This window comes from Halichoerus grypus, chromosome 14, assembly GCF_964656455.1.
Source record: "Halichoerus grypus chromosome 14, mHalGry1.hap1.1, whole genome shotgun sequence".
NCBI lineage: Eukaryota > Metazoa > Chordata > Mammalia > Carnivora > Phocidae > Halichoerus > Halichoerus grypus.
The window spans coordinates 74,386,278-74,411,178 of NC_135725.1; the positions used below are offsets into that span (position 1 = coordinate 74,386,278).

Consider the following 24,901-nt stretch of genomic DNA (forward strand, 5'->3'; position numbering starts at 1 on the left):
CATTGTTCCAGTCACCACAACTGCCACCACCACCAGCATCCCGTTCAAGAGTTTTATACTTTCGGGGCGCCTGGCTGGCTCAGTCGGGAGAACGTGCGCTTCTTGATCTTGGGATCGTGAGTTCAAGCCCCCCCTTGGGCATAGAGCCTACTTAAAAAAGAAAAGAGCTTTATACTTTCTATGTTTATTCTCCTGGCTTGTCACTTGTGCGTGTGGGTTATTTCATTCAATGGGTGGGGACCTTGAGACCCAGGGGGTTTAGCGACTGGCTTTCCCTGGCCCTGCTGTGTGATATGCCCTCCTGACCCTCTCTGGGCCTCAGCCTCCCGCTCTGTGCACTGGGGATTTGGGATCAAGGATGTGTCAGGGCCTGAGGCTGAGGTGTGAGGGGTCTCTGGGTAGAGTCATCTCCCACCTGCAGGTACGATTTATAGGGCAGGAGTCCCTGTGGGTGGACACCTGTCTTCGGCTGTGCCTGAGAACCGAACCCTGGCCAGATCATCCTAGAGTCCTCTAAGGCCCGCTCCGCTGCCTTGCTCAGTCATCCTCTCCATCAGGGTTGGGGGGGGCTCCCCTTTCACTTTCATGCTCCCAGCCTGTGGCCCTTACCCACACCGTGCTTTCATATCCGCTCTGGTGCCCCCAGATGCCAGTGGGACCCCTGCCACGTGTGGGCAGCACTCTGTGGCTGCCTTGAGCCACGGCTGGGCCACAGGCTGGGGCGTCACCGTCACGGACTCCCCAGGCCTAAAAAGACTTCTCAGCTTTGGGCACAGCCTCTCAGTCCTGGGCAGCTGTGCGGTAGTGGAAAAGTCACTGCTCTTTGTGCTCAGCATGGTCATCCATCAAATGGACGTTAATGGTCTCTACGAGAGCTCTTAACCTATGTTCTGGGAGTACTTACGTCTCCGGATCTCGGCCAGTGTCCGCGTGTGTGCACGCGCGTGCGTGGACGCGCACATTCCCGTATATCTGTACGGTCCCCAGGGACGTGTGGCCACTTTCCCCTTCATGAGTTCTAGGTGGCCATGGCCTCTTGATGGGTGAAACCCAGACCCCAGATAGTTCTCGCGCCAGCATTCCGGGTCCTTGGGTGTGATGAGGGGCCTGGCCCAGGCTTGAGACCTGCTTCCCCCCGCCGTGCGGTTGCAGTCCCGTGGATACTCCTGACCCTTCTCTGAGCCCCAGTCTTCCTGCGAGCAAGCTGGCTTTCAGACTTCATCAAGGGCACTATTTTTTTCCCTTTGCAAATGAAATCTGTAGGAATCCAGCAAAAATGCCGAGGGTTTGAGGGTTGTGTGTCAGGCAGGAAAAGCTTTCTTTTTCTGTGTGGAGCTCCTGAGGTTCCTCCAAACACAGTTTAAAAACCACTGGGTGGATGATCCCTCAGGGAGGTCCCCATGTGCCCGTGACATCTGTGTCGTCCAAGGGTGGGCAATATTTTGAAGTTCTGGTTTCATTCCAGTTTGCTAGTTTCAAAGAGATACTTAAATATTCAGAGCAAGTCCTTGTTTGAATGGGATTTTTTTAAAACTTTGGTTCAGGTAGAAGATACCCTTTGGCCAGGTCCAAGGTTCTATCACTTCATGATTGCTCTGGCTTGGGACTTGGCTTGGTTCTGGTCCATGAAGGAGGAGCCTGCGTGGCCCCTCCTTTACTCGGAGACACCATGACACTTCCCTCAGAGGGCTGTCGGGAAGATCGCACAAGAGGAGTGTTTAATCTGGCGCGGCCCCGGCAGGCAATAGGATCCAGATAATGGCGGTTACCCCTCCTTCCTCCCCTAAATGACCAGCCACGCTTTTGATGGAGCAAACAGAAGATTCAAGCAAGAAGACAAGGATGGGAACCCATGTGCAGTGAAGCCAAAGGGGCTTTCTGTTTCCAATTCTCACTTTAGCTTTCAGACTGCGGGCTGTCAGGTGTGCGGTTCCGGCCATTGCCTGATTTATTTCAGTCTCGGTGAGGTTGGCTCGTGTACAGTGCCTGGCATCTCAGAGCTTTCTGTTCTGAACCTTTCTTGTTTGCTTCTTTTTCCCAGATGTTTGAGCCAGAGGCGGATGAGAAGCGAGAGATGCCCTTGGAGGAAGGGAAGGGGCTGGGTGCTGAGGACCCCCCACCCAGCAAGGACCCCTCTCCAAGCCAGGAGCCTCCTTCAGGACAAGACTTGTCACCCAACAAGGACCCCTCTCCTGGCCAGGAAGCTTCTCCTGGCCAAGAGTCACCGTCCAGCAAAGACTCACCTTCCTGCAAGGAACCTCCTCCAGGCCCAGAGCCCCAGCCAAGCAAGGACTCCCCACCATGCCAGGAACCCCCTGCAGCCCCGGCCCTCCCTCCCTGCCAGGACCTTCCTCCTAGGCAAGAGCCCCCTCCCAGCCAAGACCTCCCTGTCATCCAGGACACCCCTGCTCAGGAGCTTGCGCCCTGTCAAGACCTGCCCCCTGGCCAGGTCCCCCAGCCAGCTAAGGAGACTGCAAGCTCTGGGGACCCCCCAGCAGCCACCAGGGACCCGCCTGTGGCCTCCAGGCCAAGCTTTGTGATCCCCGAGGTCCGGCTGGACAGTGCTTACAGCCAGAAGGCCGGGGCAGAGGGGGGCAGCCTGGCCGATGAGGAGGACGAGGAAGAGGCTGAGGAGGGCGAGGAGGGAGAGGAAGAAGAGGAGGAGGACACGAGTGATGACAACTATGGAGAGCGCCGGGAAGCCAAGCGCAGCAGCATGATCGAGGCGGGCCAGGCTGAGGGCGGCCTCTCCCTGCGGGTGCAGAACTCCCTGCGGCGGCGGACACACAGCGAGGGCAGCCTGCTGCAGGAAGCCCGCGGGCCCTGCTTTGCCTCCGACACCACCTTGCACTGCTCGGACGGGGAGGGCACCACGCCCGCCTGGGCCATGCCTTCGCCCCGCACCCTCAAGAAGGAACTGGGCCGCAACGGTGGCTCCATGCACCACCTTTCCCTCTTTTTCACGGGACACAGGAAGGTAAGAAGGCCGAGGGTGGGTGGGAGTGGGTAATAAATGGGGCGGTACGGAGCGGGGAGGTGCATCCAGGAGCTGCAGGGGACGGGCAACACAGTCCCACCCCAGCGCCTCTCTAAGCCTTCCAGGGAGCCTTCTACCCATTTGACAGAGGATACAGCTGAGGCACGGAGGGACCGAGAAGGCCGCGCCTGCACTTGAGCCCGTGACTGACTCCAGATGCTGTGTTCTTACAGCTCCTTTGGACTGGGGGTCCCCACCGAAGTAGAGCAGGTGTGGCCTCCCCCGGGACATCGTGCGTTTGGATCCAGAAGGTCTGAGACATTCGCTGGAGGACTGTCTCCTGTAGTAGAACAATTTAGGCTCGGTCCAGGCCTAGCCAGACTAGAAATCCATCAGCCAGCAACGATAGCACACCTCTACCCTGTGTTGGCATTATGCTATGCAATTTATTTTTTGTTGTTTTTTTATTTTTTGAGAGGGAGAGAGAAAGTGAGTGCACGACTGGGGGGCAGGGGCAGAGGGAGAGGGAAAGAGAGAATCTGAAGCAGGCTCCACGCCCAGCACCGAGCCCCAAGCGGGGCTCGATCTCATGAGATCATGACCTGAGCCAAAACCAAGAGTTTGATGCTTAACCGACTGAGCCCCCAGGCGCCCCAATTCTAAGCAATTTAGCTGATTTCACCAATCTCATGACAGCCTCATGAAGGAGATACTGTTGAAGCTCCCTCCAGATGAGGAGACCGAGGCACTCAGGGGTTATCTCACTTACCCCAGGCCACACAGTTTATAAATGTCTGCCCCAGAATTAGATTCTGGCTCCAGGGCTGGAGTGCATCCCTACCATGCCGCAAATATTTATAAATAGACGAATAAGTGTTTATTGATTTCCTGCCGTGTGCCAGGCCCTGTGTCCTGTGCCAGTGCGGGGCCGTAGGAATGTGTGAGGCTGCTCTCAGCCTGTGAGCAATGAGCTATCTGTGTGGTGCAGAAGCTGGCCCCGCAGTGAAAAGATTGCATCACGTCCTCGAAGCCCACTAGCCAGCTTGAGCCTGGGCTCGGTCTCTCACTTACTGTGTGGCCTTGGGTGAGCCACTCAGCTCCTCTGAGCCTTAGTGTCCTTCTGTGAAAAGCAGAGACGAATTACACTCATGTCACAGGGTGGTTGAGGATGAACCAGAAGAGCCTGTTGCCTGGTGACCTTTAGTGCAGGAACCGGTAGATGCTTTTGAGATGCTAGCAGCCAGCGCGGTGCGAGGTGTTGTTATGACAACGTTGTGAGGCCAGGTGCGTGGGGGGGGGGGGGCGGGGGCAGGGACCTGGGAGTTCATGGAGGAAAGACCTCAGGGCCTTAGGCCATCAGGGAAAGCTTCTGGAGCAAGATGCCCTTTGGCTCGGCCTTGAGGATTGAGCAGGTTTAGAATGAAGAGAGGATGAGACAGGCATTCTGGGCACAGTGTCTGTAGAAGCCAGTTTGGCTAGAGCAGGGGATTCCTAAAATGCAGGGATGGCAGACGCATGGTACTCACGCTGCCCTTCCTGCCTCCACACCCAGGGCAGACATGACTAATGGATTCCAGTGCATTTCCCCACTGAGTTGGGCCATGGCTTTGGAAGCCTTCTTCGCCTCAGGCACTAGTGAGAAGGCGGACTTCACACTTGGGAGGACACTGCTACAACGTGGTTGGACTGGAAGGGCAGGCTGGGACCCCCCCAAAAGGCCTTAAACTTTGGGCCCCGGAAATTGGAACCAAATCCCAAAGGAACTGGGACTGGACTCAGTTTCCTCATCCACAGACACGTGTGGTTCTAACTTTGATGTGCTCCGTAATGACCAGAAGGAGGTTATTCATACATAGATTTCTAAGTCTCCAGCCCTAGGCTCCTGGAATCAGAATTTCCAGCATATGGTGCCCAGACTCTGCATTTTAGACAAGCCCCCCAGGGACTGTGCTCTTCCTCATAGTTGGAATATCACCATCTTTGGCCATTTCTTGATGCAGCTAGAGAGAGTCTAGAACTCTGCCCTACCCGGGTGAGGCCTCAGGCTCACTCAGACCAGGCCTGGCCACTCCTCTCCGGTGGGCACCGAGATCCCAGGGCTCACTACCCTGTTTCCACACCCCCTCCCCAAGATCCTCCCAAGTTCTGTTCTGTATGTAAATACAAATATCTATATACAGACAGCCACCCACCTACACGCACATCCTTCTAGTCCCCCCCAGCCAGCTGATCCGAGCTCCTATTTTGGGGCCGATACTCCTGCACAGGAGTCCGGCAGGCCTGGACCAGCTCTGTCATGCTTCAGCTTCCTCCTTTGGGAGCCCAGGGTTTTCACGGGTATCCCCCACCCTCTCCTGGCCTCTTGTTTCCTTTCTTGGGCTTGAGCGACAGAATTGGCAGGGGCCTCAGAGGCTGTGCTCCCACGGTTTCCACGGACCCGGCTGCCAGTCCATCATCATGTGTATCCTACTCACTGCAGCCAGCCGGCTTCGCTAAGAACCCTGCCCTGGAGGTTGAGGCTGGGCAAGCCCCTGGCCCCGTGCCATCCCTCACTGCCAGTGGGCCTGGGGCAAGTCCCTGCCCTTTCTCTGAGCCTCAGTTTCTTCATCAGCGAAACGGGTATGGTAATAATACCTCCTTTGTAGGACTGTGGGGAAAATAAAGTAGCCCAGCGTGGGTGGAGTGTTTCGGGCAGTTGCCAGTACTCAGCACTCGGTGGGTGCTCCATAAATGGGAATCATGTTGATGACGACGAGGAGGAGGAGAGCAGTGGCAAACGTGGTGGCCGTTATGCCAACATTCACAAAGTGCCCCCAGCTCCCTTTCCTGGCCTGCACGACACTGCTGCAGGGTGGGACCCCTTGTCCTCGTCCTCCAGCGGGGAGCCTGAGGCTGAGCGAGAAGTGGTTTGTCCCAGGCCACACAGCGAGCGCTGCTAGAGCCGGGCCGTGGCCTCACCCTGCGCAGTCCTCCCTGGCTCGACCCTAGACCCTGCTCACCTCACCTCAGGCTGGTGAGGGACAGGGTGTGGGGGGCTGGCAGCGGGCAGGGGCGGCGGTGGGTTCCCCTGTGACTTCCATCTTCCTGGCTTGGGCCTGGCATGGGCCTGGCTTTCTTGGGAGGGTCAGCTGCTGCCTCCAGGCCACTGTTTCCAGGCTATGCCAGGCAGGAGGTGAAGAGGAGAGTTCAAATCTCAGCTTTGCCTCCTCCTTCCTGGTCCCGAGACCCTGGCCAAGTTAGGTCTTTCTTGGAGCTTTCGTTTTCTCTTATAAAGTGGGAGTGCTAAGTCTTCCTTGGAGGTATCCCAGGGATTCGAGAAGATTGCACTATGTGGAAAGCTCTGCGCCCATGGCAGGGATCCTGTCATGATGTGAAACCCAGGAGGGCCAGACAGAGCTGGTGTGGCCCCGGGGCTGTATGGCTAAGCTGAGGCTGCCCGGAGGGCATGCTGCCTGTCACAGGGGTGACCCTTACTTGTCACCCTTTGCCCTCTTGTGCGCTGAGTGATTTCTTTCTACTGGGAGTAGGAGTATCTGAACCAGACAGATCTGAGAGACGGCCCACTCGTCATGGTCATTTTACAGATGGGCTGCTGGAGGTCCAGAGAGGAGAAGACCTCCCCACCAAGGTTAACCCCTGGGCCATCCCCTGCGCCTGGCTCCTGGTGCCGAGTTGAGTGGTCTCACAGTGCCCTCTGCTGCCAGACCCCTGCCTTGCTGGCTGCCCCCTGGTGGCCCCGCGGGCAGAACCACGGGCCTGCATCTGCCCTTTTCCTGGGAGCCTGGGAAGCCCTGAGCGAATCTGTGTCTGGGCCCAGGGTTGCTGCCCTTCACTTCCGCCTCAGCCTGGCCTGGCGTGGCCCAGGGTTGTGGTCGTTCTTTGACAGTGAGGAGACAGAGGCCCCTCCCTGGCCATCCTTCCTTCTCCCCCGCCTCCTGCGGGGACTGGCTTGGGCAGAGGCTGTCTGCCACACCAAGCTTCCCGCCTAGGCAGGAGGTCAGACCAGAGGGCCCCTTAAGATGCCTTCCAGCTCCAAGATGTGACAGTACTCTCGAGCCTCCTGTTTACAAAGCGCTTAAAGAAAAATTATTTCCTGTGTCCAAACAAATACATGTAGCATTCAGATCCAGTGTTTCCACAAGGTTGTACGGGGCCCGCCAGGCTGGGCCAGGTCAGAGGGGGACAGGGTGTGGGGCGCTGGCGCCAGCATGGCCGGGTAGCCCCAGAAGTTGGGTCCAGACCAGCGAGAGGAACCAGGTGAGGCCCCTGCTCACAAGAGCCCTCAGTCGTGGGTGGGCTCTGGAGCCAGGCCTGAAATTCGCTGCCACTTGGCGGCTTGTGCCTCAGTTTCCTCCGCTGTGGACTGGGGCAGGTGACAACAAATCGTCCTCAGAACGGTCGTGAAGATGGAACGAGGTAAAAACATGAAAGCCCTTCACTGCAGACCTGGCACGTAGAGAGTGCTCAGCGAACACCCACGATAACCCCCACGGCCGGCAGCGGCGGGGCGCTGGGCATGCAGGTACCCAGCTAGGCTCTTCCTGTGTGTTCGCTTAGTTAATCCGCACCACGCCCCGATGAGGCAGGTCCGGTTATTATCCCCACTTTACAGCTAGAGAGGCCGAGGCACCGGGAGAGGTTGTAACTCGGCTAAAGTCAATTAGCTCCTAAGTCACTGAGGTAGGATCCCAATTCAGGCAATTTAGAATCGACACCCTTAACCACAACTATTATTATAGTGATAATTACAGTAAGAATTATAGTTATTATTCCAAGGGGTGGGGAGCTCCCAGTGCCTGGAGTGGCCGGGCGGGCCCCAGGGATTCCTGCCTGGTGGCTCTGGGCCCCCCTCCGTTTCCCTTCCAGCAGGGAGGGCCCTGGAGAGGAGCAAGGCAGTGGGGAGCAGATGGGAAGGAGAGGCCTTTTGTGTGCTGGGCAGGACCGGGCAGGACCTCCTGAAGAGGGGAGCCTTGGGGGCCACTGTGGGGCTGGGAATCAGAACCCTGACTTTCTGGCTCAGTTTCTTCTCTGTCTAGCCCCACGTAGTGCCTGGGTTTCCCCAGCTGCTCTGGGGGTCACCGCCCAGGCACTGGGCTATCAGGCCGATTGGTGTGGGTTGGTCCCTGCCGAAGATGACCCCCTCCCAGCAGTGGAAGGAAGAGCCCATTTCCCAGCAGTGCAGAGGCTGAGGGGTGTGGGCGGGGCGGGAGTGGCCCCCAGGCCCATTGTGTGGGCTCGATAAAGTACGGAAGCTGAGGTTAGAATGGGAGGAAGCCCAGCGCCCGTGGCCCTTTCCCACGGGTGGGGGCTCCGGGCACTGCCTAGCCCGGCCAGGGTGACCGCAGCCGGTGTATGCGACAGGCCCAGCTTGGGGAGCCCAGGGGAGACTCACTGAGCAATGACCCCCGGCAGCCCTGGTTACAGAGGGCCCCAGCGTTGGGACACAGGGGCTGAGGCTTGATCGTGGTGACTCTTCCAACTGCCAGGGGGCCGTCACCCCACCTATGCTGTAGCTAACGAAGCTGAAGCTGAGAGGCTAAGAAACTCTGCCAGAGTCAGGACAAATAGGATCAGTACCTGCTTCCTGCAAACCCGAGCTCTGGAATCACACACCGTACATGGGTGTGTGCCTGTGTGTGCACGTACACACACGAGTTTACAACCCTGGCGGGGCAGTCTTCTCAGGAAGGAGGTGGCACTTCCCCCGAGACTTTTACTGAAAACATTCAGAATGTGCCCCATCCTTACATTTGAATAGCAGCATCCTCTGGTGGAGAAACACGGGCCTTAAATGCACACAGACCTAGATTCCCGCAGTCACTTCAGCTCTGGGTATCTTTGGGCAAGTGGCTTAACTTCTCTGAACCTCTGTTTGCTTTATGGACTTACTCTGAAGATTAATGAGATAGTATCTGGATAATGCCCATTCCGGGGTCTGGTCTATAGTATGAATTCATCCATCCATCCGTCTGTCCGTTCATCCATTCATCCATCCATCCGTCCATCCATGGGTGTGTATTCCACTGAAGCTAGTAGCTCCCCCTGTTGGCTATATCTGGAATAAGGCCACTTTTCTTTCCAGAATTAAGAGCGCTTTAAGAATTGGCCCATCTTTATTTTACAAATGAGGAAATTGAGGCCCAGGGTGGGACTCATGAGGAATCAGAGCTGAGATGCACACTGGGTGGCATTCTGTCTTGTCTTGGGACATAATGTCCATGCCCAGCCTACTCTGAGCTCTAGCTCCTCTCCCATCCTCAGAGCATTTCCTGGGCTCCTGCCCCAGGGTGGCACTGTTGGGGCCTTGGGTTTCTTCTGGAAGAAGATGGACAAGCACCAGCAGGGCAAGGGAAACAGGACAGCCCTGAGATGGTGGGAATCTGGAGTGGTCTGGAGAAGAGGAGTGGCAGACTGGGGGGAAGAGGAGAGAGGCATTCCAGGAAGGGGACACAGCACAGGCAAAGGGGAAGGGAGAGAGGGGTGGGAGAGGTGCAGTCTGTGGGCCGCAGTGGAGCGGAGGGGGTGGGGGATAGAGCTGCAAGCTGGGGTTCAGGCAGTGAGGGCCTCAGGACTCATTGTTTCCAGTCTGCTTTCCCTCTCTTGATGCATTCATTCATTCAACAAATATTTGTTGAGCTCCTAATCGTGAGGTGCTCACCCCGTGAGGGTGACCCAGGCAGACAGAGGCCTCGCTCATGAGAACTCACAGCCAAGCAGAGGGGACAGATTTAGAAAAAGCCCTTTCGAATGTGGCGGGGACCTCAAAAGCAGTGAAGGGGGCACAGCCTTGGTCTAGGGGTCTGGGAGTGCTCCCTAGGTGAGGAGGCATTTAAGTGGCTTACCCGAGGTCTGGTCTTTCCTGAGGCTGGGTCTTGGGAGTAAAGGGAGACGGGAGGGTCACAAAAGCATCCCCCGTGGAAGGTGTAGCCCAGGTAAAGGCCTGAGGTGAGAGGGCAGTTCATGCAAAGACATTCCATTTGGCTGGAGGGCAGGGTCAAGGAGGGAGCTGGACCGGAGAGATAACTCAAGGACTGTAACTGATGTTCAGATGCAACTTTCTGCCCAGCTCCTAAGATGGCAGACCCTGTATATCATGTCACAGAGTTTGGATGTTACCCTGGGGGCACTGGGGAGCCATGGAAGGCTTTAAGGCAGGAGAGCTTCTCTCAGGCTTGTGCGACAATTCACTGTCCAACCCGCTGACCAATCCCAGGTCTCTGCCAAACCTCAGAAGCCCGAGTTAGTCATTAGGATCTTGATTTTTTTTTTTCAAAGATTTTATTTATTTATTTGTCAGAGAGAGACAGAGAGCGAGCACAAGCAGGGGGAGGGGCAGGCAGAGGCAGAGGGAGGAGCAGGCTCCCCGCTGAACAAGCAGCCCGATGCGGGACTCGATCCCAGGACCCTGGGATCATGACCTGAGCCGAAGGCAGACGCTTCACCGACTGAGCCACTCAGGCATCCCAGGATCTCGATTTTGAAATTAAGAAATCGAGGCTCACCGAGGGACCATGACTGGCCGAGACCCACTGCAGAAGCCCTCCCGTAGCCCTGCTCTCCAGTCTGCTGTCTCTGGTTCTGCCATCAGTGCTGTGTCTTCGGCTTCTCCCTCGCAAACCGGGCTCCTAGTTGCACCGGGAGGAGACCCCTTTGGCTGGAGGATCTGCCAAGCCAGCCACACTTCATGGACAGACTGTTCCCAGTAATGGGCTTCCCTGTCCCTCACCTGAGGGGTAGGAGCTTTGCAGGAGAGGGGTGGGACAGTTTGCAGGCGCCGTTGGATCCCTGAGCCTCTCTTTGCTTAGGCAGCAAGCAGCCTTTGGATGCCCCGACTATAACGTGTCTATCTTTCTTCCACAGATGAGTGGGGCTGACACGGCTGGGGATGATGATGAAGCCTCTCGGAAGAGAAAGAGCAAAAACCTGTACGTTGGAAAGATCCCTGGTCTTCAACCTTCCAGTTAGGGAGGCTCCCCAACCCCCTCTTCTTCCTCTGTCCTCGGGCTTGTCTCTCCTCCAGGGGGACAGGTGGGGAGGAGGGGCTGTGGCCAGTCCTGCCCTAGACAGACACCAGTGAACAACAAGATCTTAAGACTTGCCAGTGGCCCCAGTGTGGGGTCGCTAGGGTCCTGAGCGTCCGGCACTGCCCTCAGCATTCATGCAGAGTGAGGCAACATGCTGATTCAGTACTGGAAGCCCCAGGGAACCAAGCAGAGGCAACCAGCCGGGTTGTCCTGGCCCGGGCCCAGCCTCTAAGCCAAGCAGTGGCTGAGTGACCTTGACAAGTGCTTTGCTCCCTGAGAAAGGACACGGGATTCCCCCTTTCTCCTCTTGAGCTTGAAGGCTAGCAGTCTTTGGCATTGCCAGGAGGTGGCGCTGCTGGTCCAGGTAGCATATCCCATACTCCCCAGCCTTTCGGGCCACGCTCTGGGGCCTTACACATCCGTTTGGAGGTTTGGAGGCGCCAGTTAAATGAACAGGGTGTGTGTGGGTTCTCCTTAGGCTCCTTGTACACCTGGGCCCAAGGACCTGGAGACTAGGGGCGGGATGGAGAGGAGGCGGTGGGGCACACGGTGGCCCCCAGAGGGAGTCCCCCTCCCCTCCAGCTTATGTAGTGCCCACCATTATTTACCAGTTGGGCCTGGGCGGGGAGGACAGGGTCTTCCCAGATGCCTCCTGTAGCCATTTTCCTGGCCTCCACTTTGGCTAGCGTCCACTACTCTAGAAAATCTTTCTCCCCCGGCTCCTCGGGCCTCTCCAGTTCCTGTGGCAACTGTAGGCTCCTCTCACTCTGCAGCCAGGAGCGATCCTGCCTTCTAGGGCAGGTAACAGGCATCAAAAATAGCCCTTAGGTCCAGGTGTCACCAAAGCTGCTGGGGGGGTCGCTCCCAGGGGTGCAGCAGTGGCAGGCCGTGGAGGGTGGGCATCTGGGGATGCTGGGGCTGTCCTGGGCCGGTCCTAACTCTAGCCTCCCTTCAGGGTGGGTGCTGCCTTTCGAATGTCTGAAGCTCACATTCTTAAAAGCTTCATCGAGGACTCTTAGAATCTGGGATAACAATAAAAATAACTAATCTTTATTGTGCCAGGCACTGTTCTGTGCGCATTCCATATATTATCTAATTTAATCTTTACCATTGTTTTTATTTTACATTTCCTTTTTCTTCTCACATACCCTATTTGACCAATGAGTAAACTGAAGCAAAAAGAAGTTACTTGTCTCCGGTCCCACAGCAAGTATGTGGCCGAGTGGGGATCGGATACCTGGTGTGCTGGCTCTAATATTATAAATATAAATACATATATATATTTTTTTTTTTTTCTTCAGAGCCTGTTATATTGAAGCTCAGTGTACAGCGTTCTGAAGGAGGTTCACAGCAGCCCTGCTGTGTAGCCTTTGAGCCCCTAGTGATGAGAGTCCATTCCCCAGAGGCCACCCATTCCATTTCTTCATGGCTCTGACTGAAGGAAAGTGCTCCTTTAGCTTCCTCTTGTGGGTCCCTGTTTTGCCTTCTGGACCCACGTGGGAACACACGGGGCCCGTCTGAGCTCTGCCATCCTGTCAGACAGACCACTATGTCCCAGGAAGTCAAATGCTGGCACCCTAGTCACCCCTGGGGTGGCATTCTGAGGGCCCCAGTCCTCACCCAGAAGACTGCCAATCCCTGGACTCCTTGGCCTTAGTTCCTTGGCTTGGACTTTCTAGAGCAGGGTCCCCATCCCTGGGCAGCTGCCCCAGACCCTCAGGACACAGTGGGCCGCCACTCCCTTCTCTCTCTCTCTCTCTCTCTCTCTCTCTCTCCCTCTCTCTCTCCTGAGCACTTTTGCCCCAGGCAATGTGCTAAAACTTTATGCGCATTTTCTCCTTGCTTCTCACAACAACCCCAGCAGATGGTAGGTACTATTATCATCCCTGTTTGATGGATGGGAAAATTTGACGTTCTGAGAGGTGAGGTAACTTGACCAAGAGCACACAGTTGGCAACTGCTGGAGCTGGGATTTGAACCCAAGGCTGTGTGGTTGCAGAGCTTCACACTTAACCTCCACGGGGCACCGCCTCCCTCACCGCCTCACCCAGGGTGGCCCCGGGGGTCTTAATGCCGCTTTAAGCTCCAGTAACTTCAGAAGTATAAATACTACAAACTTAACAAACACCCATTTGAAAGGTGAGTTATTTAAATTTCTTCTACACTTATTTAGCTTTGTGATTTTGCCAACGCATTTTTTATTTTAACTTTTGGGTTCAGTCAGCATTTTTTTTTATCGTTGATCAGCAGAACAGAGACCAAAACTTAAAATTTAAAAAAAAAATGTATCGTTCAAAAATCACAACACTCAATGTGCATTAAAAAATTACATAATTAAAATTCCAAATGACATTTTGGAAAGTTTATGGGACTTGTACTCCTGAAGTTATTCGAGCTTGAAACCGTACTCAGACTTGTGGGACATCCTCTTGCACATTCATGGATGCTTGTATCCAAAGCCAGTGACTGAGGCCGAGGCCGGCTGCCAGGAGCTATCCCGGAGGTGCCCAGAGTAGGGGGTCCAGCGACAAGGGGGGCAAACGTGAGCATGGGGCATTTAACCCCTTTCTTGCCAGCAGCTTTGGCCAGTCCCGAAATCGGCTGCCTCCTGGGGGAGTGGCAAGGCTAAAAATGCTTCCTGGCTAAAAATAGCCAGGCCTGCCACCCTGGTGGGCAGAGCACTCCCCCCTCCCTCCCAGCAATTTGCTGACTTGTTTTCTCCTTCCCCCGGCGCTGCCATGGCAACGGGGAGGCCGGTCACAAATAACTCGGTCGGGCCCCAGAGGCCGCCCCTTGCAGACACATGCCCTTTTCACGGGCTCCCTCTCGGGGTTGGCCAGGAGGGATTTTTTTTTTTTTTTCCGCTCCCCGTGCTGGTCCCTCCCATTTCCTGGCTCCTCCTGTCTGAGTCCCAGCCCGGCCGGTGCCTGGGAGCCCCAGTCATCCGGCTGGGATCCCGGCGAACGAACGCTCGGCTGCAGCCCGCGCCGCCCTGGGACGCAGCGGGGGGAAGAAGGAACCTGGGGGCTGCTCCCTGCAGACCATCCCGGGCCCCAAGGTGGGGGGCCCTACAGAGATGCTCCGAGGCATGTACCTCACGCGCAACGGGAACCTACAGAGGCGGCACACGATGAAGGAGTAGGTGCCTCTGCCCCCGGCGTGCACCCTTCCCACCCTGAGTGTGCAGGGGCCGAGCGCGCCAGGCTGACCGACCCCCTTCTCTGCTTCTGCCCCCAGAGCCAAGGACATGAAGAACAAGCTGGGCATCTTCAGGCGGAGGAACGAGTCCCCCGGGGCCCAACCAGCGGGCAAAGCAGACAAAATGGTGAAGTCATTCAAGTAGGTCCTCTCTGTACCCTGGGGCCCCTCGGGCACTCGCTGGTCCCCAGGGGAGCAGGGCTGGCGGTGGGGTCAAATGGAAAGGGGTTTTTTGGCTTGATCCAGCTCTGAGTTGGACGGAGGCTGTCTTTGAGGGAGCCTGGTACCTGGCAAGCCCTCACGGGGGACAGACGCTCTGGGAAGGCCGGCCGGGCAGGGGCAGAGGTGATGGGGCCCAAAGAGAGGGGCTGGGCTCCCCAACTGGGCTCGGCCACTGCCCAGGCCAAGGGCAGCTAACAGAGACCCCCCCCACCCACTTCCCCGAACCTCACGGTGCCTCACTCTGCCCCTTCCCTCGCCCCTCAGGCCCACCTCAGAGGAAGCCCTCAAGTGGGGCGAGTCCTTGGAGAAGCTGCTGCTTCACAAATGTAAGTGGGGGCCAGCCGGCCTGCTCCCCTCCCTGCGTGATCTTCCCCCCCTTCCCTTTCCTCCTCTCCCAGACCCAGAGAGTGTGTCTGCTCCCAGAGAGGTGGCCTTTCCCTCTTTCCTGGGTCCCGTCAGGTGTCCCTGCCGTTGGGAGAGGCCGAGGCCCTTGGGCTGGCCTTGGAGCGGGCTTCGGCCAGCCCCTCCCTGTCTGTGGGAGCTGCAGCGCCTGCAAGAGGCCGCGGGGCCTGTGTGCTCACACCCAGATTCCCAGAATAACAACAAACATTTCCACGTACCGAGGGCTTCCACTGGGCCACATGTGCTCCGCATCTCGTGGGCAGGATCCCCTCCGATCCTCACAGGGCTCCAGGAGATAGACTCATGACCCCCATTTTACAGATGAGGGAACTGAGGCACAGACGGGAGAGACGTGGCCAAGACCCACAGAGAGGCAGTGGCAGGGGTGGGTCCACATCCCAGGGGCTCCTGGCTCTTTGAAGTGGTTATCTTACTAAGCTCCCAACATCTGCACCCTCAAAGGCCCCTGGAGGGGAGGCTGGGGGGGTCCAGAAGGCAGAAGGGGCTGGTTCTGCCTCTCACCCCAGGGCCTGGGCTTCTCCTCACAGATGGCTTAGCAGTGTTCCAGGCCTTCCTTCGCACCGAGTTTAGTGAGGAGAACCTGGAATTCTGGCTGGCATGTGAGGACTTCAAGAAGGTCAAGTCACAGTCCAAGATGGCGGCCAAGGCCAAGAAGATCTTCGCTGAGTACATTGCGATCCAGGCGTGCAAGGAGGTAAGGCCTCAGGCTGGGCTCTCGGGTGTCCCAGCCCCATCCCCATCCCCATCCCCAGTGGCCTCTCAGTGATCACAGGTACCTGGCAGCCTCAGCAAGGAGCTCAGGAAGGGGAGAGGCCAGAGTGACTCTTGGGGACCATGTGTCCAGGGTGGAGAGGAAGCAAGCTGGGGCCCTGGGAAGAACAGAATTCTGTCGGTACCAGAAATGGGCACTGTCGAGGCACTGTGTGCCAGGCATACGCCAAGCCCTTTATGGATGCACTCTTTTATTTGATCCTCATGACAACCTGTAAAATGGGTTTAATATTATCATCATTTGAAAAATGAGGAGACAGTCTCAGAGAGCCTAGCTCGGAGTCGCTAACGTCTAGTGAGTGCTTACTGAGGGCCAGGCACTGTGTGCAGACTCGCAGTGGGTGATGTGTTGATTGACTCCATATCTCTTTACCATGGATGACCTTGTTTAGTCTTTGGCACTCTTTGAGGAGTGTACCATCCTTCCTTGCCTACAGATAAGACAAGGGGGCCTCAGAGCACTTAGGTGATCTGCCCAGGGTCACATGCCTAGGTATGGCACTGCTGGAATTCCAACCAGGCAGTCTGACCTTAGAGGTGGTATGTCCAGGCCCTATAAACTACCCGCCCTACAGTGAGTGACCGAGCCAGGACTTGAATCGCTGCCCCGAGGGTCTCCACTCTGAGACTTAAGACATGGAACAGAGGGGCTTGGAGGTGAAGGGCTGGGGAGGTCCCATTCCTGGCCCCCCGTGCCCAGGGTCAGCCCCGTGCCAGTGGACCTGACCATACTGCCCTCTGCCCCCACAGGTCAACCTGGACTCCTACACACGGGAGCACACCAAGGACAACCTGCAGAGTGTCACCCGTGGCTGCTTCGATCTGGCGCAGAAGCGCATCTTCGGGCTCATGGAAAAGGACTCCTATCCACGCTTCCTCCGCTCTGACCTCTACCTGGACCTCATTAACCAGAAGAAGATGAGTCCCCCGCTTTAGGGGCTGACAGGGTAGAGCTCCGTGTTCACACCAGGCGGGCTGGGCCCCCTTCCCACCTGCCTCTCTCCCTCTGCGACGGAGGGGGCAAGCAAGCCCCCAGAGGCTGCGTCTCCGGACGGACAGACGGACATTCGGATGAGAGGCCTGGACCAAGGGAGGCCCAGGCCACTGGAGGAGTAGAAGGACTGGCCCCGTTGGGTCCACACTGCCCCGGTACGAGGGGGCCCAAGGGCCCTGGCAGGTCAGGGGCCCTGGCTGAGCCAGATCCGGAGCTGCTGTTCCGTGCTGCGTGGGCTCAGCATTGACCAAGTTCCTGAAAGAACTGGCTGATGGGGCAGGGGGCCTAGCTGTGGGCTCCAGGGCTCTCCAGGGGGGCCGCTGGGACTCGCAGCTCAGACCCCATGCCTTGAGTTTTATTTATTTAAACAGTAGTTGGATGCTTGGCACGTTGTCCTGTAATAGGAAATTTTTGCCTCATCAGTTTTCCTAATTTACAAGTGCAATATTTTAACCAACGCCTTGTGAAAAAGCCACCTCGCCGAGAGGGTGGACACCACTTCCCAGTTTCAGGGGATTTGCTGGTCCCAGGCACCCGTGGCAGGCAGCTGGGCCTTCCAGACTGATGAGGCCTGGAGGGGCGGGTGCTGCCGTGTGACCTCGCACAGAAATCCCGCACTCCCCGGGGGAGGTGTCCCTCAGGGGCTCTGGGAAAGCATGACACCCTCAGACCACACAGCAGCCGAGTTCTGGAACAAATAAAAGGCCTGTGTTATTTCTTGTTCTTGACCCTTTCTGTGTGTTTCTGGGTTTGAGCTTTCCCAAGGTGGACTGGGGCTGGGGGTGGGGGTCAATCCGGCGGCTTCTCCTCTCTTGCCATCACCCGCCTCCCATCCCAGAGCCACACACACGATCTTCCGGGCTCGCAGCTCCCTGACAGGCTGTTTCCCTGTGCTAGGCACTCTGCCGTGCTCGTTCCGTGTAACCTCTCCCCTTCTCCACCAGCCTGGGAGGTGGGGGGTTATGCCCGTTTCACAGATGGGGAGAGTGAAGCACAGACAGGGTGGGTGACTCGTCCAAGGTCATACGGCTGGCAAGTGGCAGAGACAGGGTTCTGCCTAAGCCCTGCTGGCTACCAAGCCTGTGCTCTGGATTGCTGTCCCCTGCTTGCCACAGGACAGAGTTCTAGCTTGGCCACCAGCTGGCTACATTCCTCTGCCCACCGCACCCTGAGATTCCAGTGGAACTTTCAGGTGGCACAGGGCTGGTTGGTGGAGGTGGACAAGGCTAGCCTCTCAGGCTGCAGATGGGCCGGCCCATGGATGCCGTTAGGACAGAGGGAAGAGCTGGGCAGGTGACAAGAAGTAGGGCTTACAGAGACCCCTCTGTGTCCCAGAGGAAGGCTTCCCACTCCGTGCCTAACTGGAGACGCAAATTTAGGCAAGGCCTGGAGGCCCCAGACCACTTACCTGGAGGAGGTAGAAGAGAGCCTGGAACCCAGGCCAAGCTGACGCCAGAGCTGGCCCCCGCTGCCCCCACATACAGCCTGCCAGGGTCTGGGGGGCAGGGGCCCGGGCGCTGCCTGGAGTGGGGCCTGGCCCAGCTGGGCTGACTTCCATGCAGCCGGAGGGAATTTGTGCAGGAGGGGCTGGGCCCCATCTCCCTGGATCTTGTTCCCTGCCTGGGGTCCTGGGTTCAGGTCTGCCCACCATGACTTGGAAACACAAAGGACATGGGGCTTTGTAGCCACTCTCCTCCGTGCGTCCCCTCGCTGTTTGCCCTGGAGGCCTAACCTAGGGCCAGGCATACAGTAGGTGCTCAGTACATGTTCCAGCCTTTTTTTCTAGCACTGGGAGTGTGAGCTCTTCCAGGAGTGGAGCTGGGTCTGGCACTGGACCCGGCCTGAGCCCTGTTGGGCCTTGTAATCAGTGAAGGACTTGCCTGCCACGGAGCCCCCAGAGCCTCAATGAGGCTGGAAGGACAGCGAGGGGCAGAGATGTGCCCCTACTTCAGAGCAAGGCCACCTCACAGGTGTCATCCAGGCCTGAGATTTGGGGACCTGACAGCTTGGGAAAACAAGCCCAGAGGGGACCACAGTACCACTCCTGTTCTTTCCAAAATGGCTAGTGGCCGAGCTGACAGCGGAGCTCAGGACTTGAGTCCCAGCCCGGCCCGGCCTCTCTGTGGTGTCTTCCCCTTGGAGGAGACACTGTGGGCCTGAAGAGACTCACCTTCCCCTTTCTTCAGGGTCCAGGGATTTAGCCTAGGGCCAAGCCCTCCACCTTCCCGCCCCCAAGTTGCCATGGAAACCGAAGTCCCGTAGAGCAAAGTCAGACAGATGGAATTCCCATTTCCGAAGGCCCGCCGCCTGGTTTCCATTACTCACACGGGGTCCCTTGGCCCAGAGCGGCTGTGGTTGTGCTGAGCATCCGGAGAGCGGGCTGGAGAGGTGCCTGGGTCCTCCTGCCCTGGGCCCTGCCTGGGCTCCCTGGGGACCGTCACCTTTACAGTGTCCGGGCTGCTCCCCATTTATTTTTATTATTTTTTTTTAAGATTTTATTTATTTATTTGACAGAGAGAGACACAGCGAGAGAGGGAACACAAGCAGGGGGAGTGGGAGAGGGAGAAGCAGGCTTCCCGCTGAGCAGGGAGCCCGACGTGGGGCTCGATCCCAGGACCCTGGGATCATGACCCGAGCCAAAGGCAGACACTTAATGACTGAGCCACCCAGGCGCCCCCCTTTTTTTTTTAAACATGCGAGGAAGGAGCAGGCCCCTTGCTCTCTGTCTGGCAATCCCAGGCTGGTCAGTGTGGGATATGAGGGCTGTGAGGTCCTCATGTCCAGGTCCCTTCCCATTCTGCAGATGGGAAGACTGAGGCGGAGGGAGAGAAGCAGCACTGCATAGAGGCGAAAGGCCTGGGCCCTGGCTCCATTGCTTACTACTAGCTCTAAATCTCTGAAAAAAATCACGTCACCTCTCTTTGCCTCAGTTTTGTCATCTGTAAATTGTGCATACTGGCACCTTTCCCAGGGCTTTGGTGACTAAGTGAGGTGGTGCTGGCAGCTTAGTGACATCATCACTCAGGGTCACGGAGGTGGAAAGCTCGTGCTCAAGTGGTCCAGGCCCCGGGCTCTCCCCTGATCGGAGTGGACAGGGAGCCTCCAGTCTCAGACCCCAGATCGCCGTCCTTCCAGGAACATTCAGCTAGAGGACAAAGCCAGCCTGTTCCAGGGAGTGTCAGAAACAGCCTGTCCTTGCACCACTGCCCAGTCAGCCTGGCTGGGAGCCGCTGGGGTCAGCTTGCAAATAGGCTGTGAAGGGTGGAAAGGGGAAAGGGCACGGTTGTGGCGCTCGGTTGGATGCCAGTGGGAGGGGACTCAGCGTTGGGCTGCCTGTGCCAAACTTCGTCCGACTCCTTTTGGGCCGGTCAGCTCCCTCACGCTCTTGGCCTCTTGGCCCGGCTTGGGGCAGATAGGGCCTCCGAGGCTCTCCAGCCTGGAAGAGACCACCTGGTCTAAACTGCTGTCTCGTGCTTGCGTCCCTTCTTGGGTTCCTGCTTGCATCTCTCCTGTGACAGGGAGCTCATTACCTCACAAGGCAGCTCAGAAGGGCCTGGGAGCATCTGGGGGTTCTAAAATTCTTTCCCTGTGAAGTCAGGATCCTGGGGTGGGGTGGGGTGAGAGGGGCAGGTCAGCAGTAACCCCTATGAGTCTCCCACCTGGATAGCCCCCTCCAGGCTCCCTGATTCTCTGGTTTCACTCCTCTCTGCTCCCCCCACCTTCACCAAACTCCTCTGCGCTCCCCACCCCCATGTCTCTGCCTTTCTCCTCTGCTCCCTTTGCCTACTGTCTCCTCCCTAGGTGCCTCTGCCATCCTACTCTAGAAAGTCTCCCTGATTCACCCCTCTGCTGCATCCTCTCCCTCAGTGCTCTCCAGCCCTCAGGCAACAGACCCTGGGCTGCAGACAAGTGCTCTTGTGCTCTTGTTTTGCTCACCATCGGCAACATCTGTGAAACATCTGGCTCTGCCTATCCTCTCCCTGGCAGGGCCGGGCAGGAGGAAAGGGGGTACCCTGGGTCCCTGCCGCCAGGGTGCGTGCCCCTTCCTTGGGTTGGAGGAGACAGTGGGGTGAGGAAGAGCTTCAGGGCTGGTGCAGGCCTGCTCAGCACGGATGAGAGTGGGGCTTGGGGGAGGGCAGTGTCAGCTGCAGATAAAAAAAATTGTATCTCCGGCCACACGAGGCACACACCTAGGGCATCCCATGCCTTATCTCCATCAGTCCTCACGTCAGGCTCGGAGAGGTGCTGAGTATTGTTTTCCCTTTACCAGTGAGGAAGTTCACATTCAGGGAAAGTGGAAAAGTATGCTGTGGCCGAGCAGAGACTGCGAGCCCGATCCCTAACGTCCAGGCAGCCTCACCTCCAGCCGGTCAGAGGGAATTGGTGGAGAGCACAGGTTCTCCTAGCCTTCAGGACGAGCTTGTCTAAGGAAGGTCATGAGCTTCAGCGTGTGGGGATGTCTGGTCCTGGGCTGACTCTCAGTTCTCAGTAGAGCTTTTGATAAATTGCCTTACTTTTCCCAGCCTCGGTCATGTCACCTATAAATTGGGAATAATAAGCCCACCTGACGGATCTCACGTGGACTCAGTGAGATAAAGAACAGGTGTAAACCCTCAGCACAGGGCCAGCCACAGAGTGGGTGCCCCACGGAGGGGCAGACAGAGGGAGGTCTGGGGCTACCACTGAGCGTCCAAGAGGTAAGTTCAGGCCAAGCGAACAGCTGCGCAGGAGGAAGCCGCCGCCACAGCGGCTCCATGGCCAGTTTCTAAGACAAGGTCACCAGTGATTCAAGGACAAGGGCGGGGCCCCAGGGTGGTGGGATTGGGCCCCAGGCCTCAGTGGGCTCCGCAGGGTCCCGCGTGCTGTCTCAGGGACTACTGAATAGCATCCCTGCTGGCAGGAAGTGCCTTGCCCTCAGATCTGTCCCAAACCCGTGTGTGATCTTGTGTGAGGCCCCTCCCCTCTCTTGTTGGTTTCTTCTGGAAAACAAGGAGAACCAAGCTTTCGGTCTGTCTGAGGACCTTCCGAGGGGGCAGATGGTGCTTTGTGTGATGTGAGGGGCTGGGATCCAGGCCAGGTGTATCTGCCTATGAGTGTGTGTGTGTGTGTGTGCGCGCGCGTGTGTGTTGTTAGGACTGAAAACAGAGTTTTAGCTACCTCCCCAGACGACCGGAGGGGCCTCGGGACACTGCCGTCCATGTCCTCTAGCCGCACTGAGCCGAGGAAGGATGTGCTGGTTATTCACATACCCGTTCCCCCGAGGTAAAACCCGCACCTCCCCTACCTCTGATACACACACAGCCCCCGAGCCCAGCCAGAGAACCTTCCAGCAGCCGAGCCAGTGTGCAAAGGCAAAGCTGACAGTCCCTGGACTTGTGGGAAGGAAACCCGCCCCCACCGTCTGCTTCTGCTGCCAATTTGTGGTAAGTCCCTTCCCTCACTGGGCCTCACTTGGCCCATCTGAAAAATGGGTGGGGGGCGTTCCAAGGTCTCTCGAGGAGCCATCTGACTCTGACCTTAGGTTGCATTCATTTCTCCCTCTGAAGTGCTCTTGCAGCTTGCTCCCCGGAATCCGTCCGTATTGCAAGGCAGTGGAGAATGGTGACGAGGAGCATGGGCTTCCAGGCTCGGACGCTTACTCACTGTGTGACCGTGGACAAGTCACTTCATCTTTCCGAGCCACTGTGTCCTCATCGAGAAAGAGGGGGTAAAAATAGTTCCCACTAGTAGGGTTGTTGTGGAGGCTGAAAGCAGGTTGTGAGCTCCCTGCTTACCATCCTCCTGGTCCGTGTTCAGGTCCTCCAATGCACCACACTCCACCCCTGGGCTCAGATCTGCTCTGGGCAGAAGGATCAGCCTCTCCCCAGGGAAAGGTCTCACCGAAATGGAAGTGGTTTGGGTTTTCTTTTTCATTTTTAATTTTGAAATAATTATATGTTCACAGGAAACTGCAAAGAAATGTCCCATGTCCCCTTCACCTAGCTTCCCCCTGTTGCTACATCTCCCATAGTTATAGTACAATCTCAAAACCAAATTCGGACATTGGTACAGTGTGTGTTTCTGTTATTTTGTCACATGTGTTGATTATGGAACCACTATGGAAATGGAAACACAGAACCGTGTCACCACAAAGATCTCCCTGGATACTCTTTTATAGTCACACCCATCTCCGACCCCCCATCCCTAACCCCTCGAAACCACTCATCTGCTCTCCAGCTCTATAATTTTGTCATTTTAAGAATGTTATATAAATGGAAGCATGCACTATGTGACCTTTCGAGATTGTCTTTCTGCACGCATCATAATGCCCTTGAGATCCGTCCAAGTTGCTGTGTGTACCAATAGTTCGATCCTGTTTATTGTTGAGTAGTGTTCTGTGGTATGGATGTACCGCGTCTGGTTTCACCATTCACTTATTTTTTTGTTTTTTTGTTTTTTTAGATTTTATTTATTTATTCGTCAAAGAGAGAGAGAGCACAAGCAGGGGGGAGGAGTAGAGGGAGAAGCAGACTCCCCGCCGAGCAAAGAGCCCGATGCAGGACTCGATCCCAGGCCCCTGGGATCATGACCTGAGCCAAGGCAGATGCTTCACCGACTGAGCCACCCAGGCATCCCAACCATTCACTTATTGACGGACCCAGTTTCCATATGAAGCTGCTATGGGCAGTTGTGCAGAGAATTTTTTGTGGACACAAGTTTTCATTTGTCTGGGATAAATGTCCGGGAGTGCAATTGCTTGGTTGTACGGTAAGTATAGGTTCAATTTGTAAGAAACTGCCACACTGTCTTCCCTGAGTAGCTGCACAGTGAGAGATCGAGTTTCTCTGCTTCCTTGCCAGCATTTAATGTTGCCCCTATGTTTTTTACCGTAGCTGTTCCAATAATTGTGGGGTGCAATCTCAGGATTTCATTTGTGTTTCCCCGATGACTGATATTGGGCATCTTCTTGTGTACTTATTCTCCATCTGTATATCGTCTTTGGTGAAATGTCACTTCACGTTTCCGGCTCATTTTCTAGTTAGAGTGTTTGCTTTTTTACCATTTTGAGTTTGAGAGCACTTTATATATTCTGTGAATGAATCCGTTGTCATGTATGTGATTTGCAAATCATTTCTCTGGGTTTGCAACTTGTCTTTCCATGCTCCTAACGCATCTTTTGCAAAGCAAAAGTTTTTTAATGTTGACCAAGTTCAATTTATCACTTTTTTCTTTTTTCTTTTTAGTTTTTTTAAAGCTTTTAATTGTATTTTTAAGTAATCTCTACACCCATCATGGGGCTCAAACTCGCAACCCCGAGATCAAGTCACACGCTTCTCCGACTGAGCCAGCCAGGTGCCCCCTTTTTTCCTTTCGTTTCCTTTTGTTTCCTTTCCTTTCCTTTCTCTTTTCTTTCCTTTTCTCTTTATTTTGTTGTGGTGGTTATGCTTTTCCTGCTTTTTTTCTTTTAGATCATGTTTTGGGTGTTATGTCTCAAAAATTTTCACCAATCCCTTGGTCTAAAGATTTTCTCCTACACATTTCATAGTTTTATATTTTAATCTATAGTCCCCCGTTAATTCTTGGGGAAGATGTGAAGTTGAAATTGAGATTCTTGGTTTGTTTTTTGTTTTGGGGTTTTTTGGGGGGGGCACAAGGATGTCCATTTGCTTTAGCACCATTTGTTGAAAAGACTATCCTTCACCTATAAAATTGTTTTTTAAGAAACCCCAGCTTTACTGAGATGTAACCGCACATCATGTAATCTACCTATTTAAAGTGTACAACTCAATGGTTTTTAGTATTTTCACAGAGCTGTACAACCATCACCACAACAATTTTAGAACATTTTCATCACCCCCTAAAAAATCTCCATACCTATTAGTGGTCACTCCCTTCTCTACATCCCTACCTTCCCAGCTTTGGGCAACCACTAATCTGCTTTCTGTCTCTACAATTTGCCTATTCTGGACATTTCATGCAAATGAAATCATACAATATGTGGTCTTTTCTGTCTGGCTTCTTTCACTTAGCGTAACATTTTCAAGGTCTGTCATGTGATACTGTGGATCAGTCCTTCCTTTTTTTTTGTACTGCTTGGTAATATTCCATTGTATCGATCCCATGTACCATGTAATAGATCACACTGTATTTATCCATTCATCAGTTGATGGGCCTTTGAGTCGTTTCAGATTTTTGGTTATTATGAATAGTGCTGCTATGAACATCCATGTGCAAGGTTTTGGGTGGACATACGTTTTCAGTTCTCTTGTGTGTATATGTAGGTTTAGTCATAAACAAACCCTATATGCTTAA

At 55.5% G+C, this 24,901-nt stretch overlaps 1 protein-coding gene across 9 annotated transcripts in view; it reads left to right on the forward strand.

The window, feature by feature from the left end:
• RGS3 (regulator of G protein signaling 3) overlaps nt 1-17,330 on the forward strand; it is a 116,553-nt gene extending 99,223 nt beyond the window's left edge. For 6 of the 9 annotated variants that reach the window (XM_036121934.2, XM_036121935.2, XM_036121939.2 and 3 more), the window contains 6 exons: nt 2,042-2,977; nt 10,838-10,902; nt 14,239-14,340; nt 14,686-14,747; nt 15,372-15,538; nt 16,366-17,330. In XM_036121934.2, coding sequence (XP_035977827.1) covers nt 2,042-2,977; nt 10,838-10,902; nt 14,239-14,340; nt 14,686-14,747; nt 15,372-15,538; nt 16,366-16,551 — 1,518 coding nt within the window. In that variant the 3' untranslated portion in view covers nt 16,552-17,330. Of the gene's footprint in view, nt 1-21; nt 117-2,041; nt 2,978-10,837; nt 10,903-13,273; nt 14,140-14,238; nt 14,341-14,685; nt 14,748-15,371; nt 15,539-16,365 lie in introns of those variants that run through there. The other 3 variants (XM_078061640.1, XM_036121944.2, XM_036121943.2) reach the window with 3 other exon arrangements.
• Nucleotides 17,331-24,901: the final 7,571 nt, after the last annotated feature.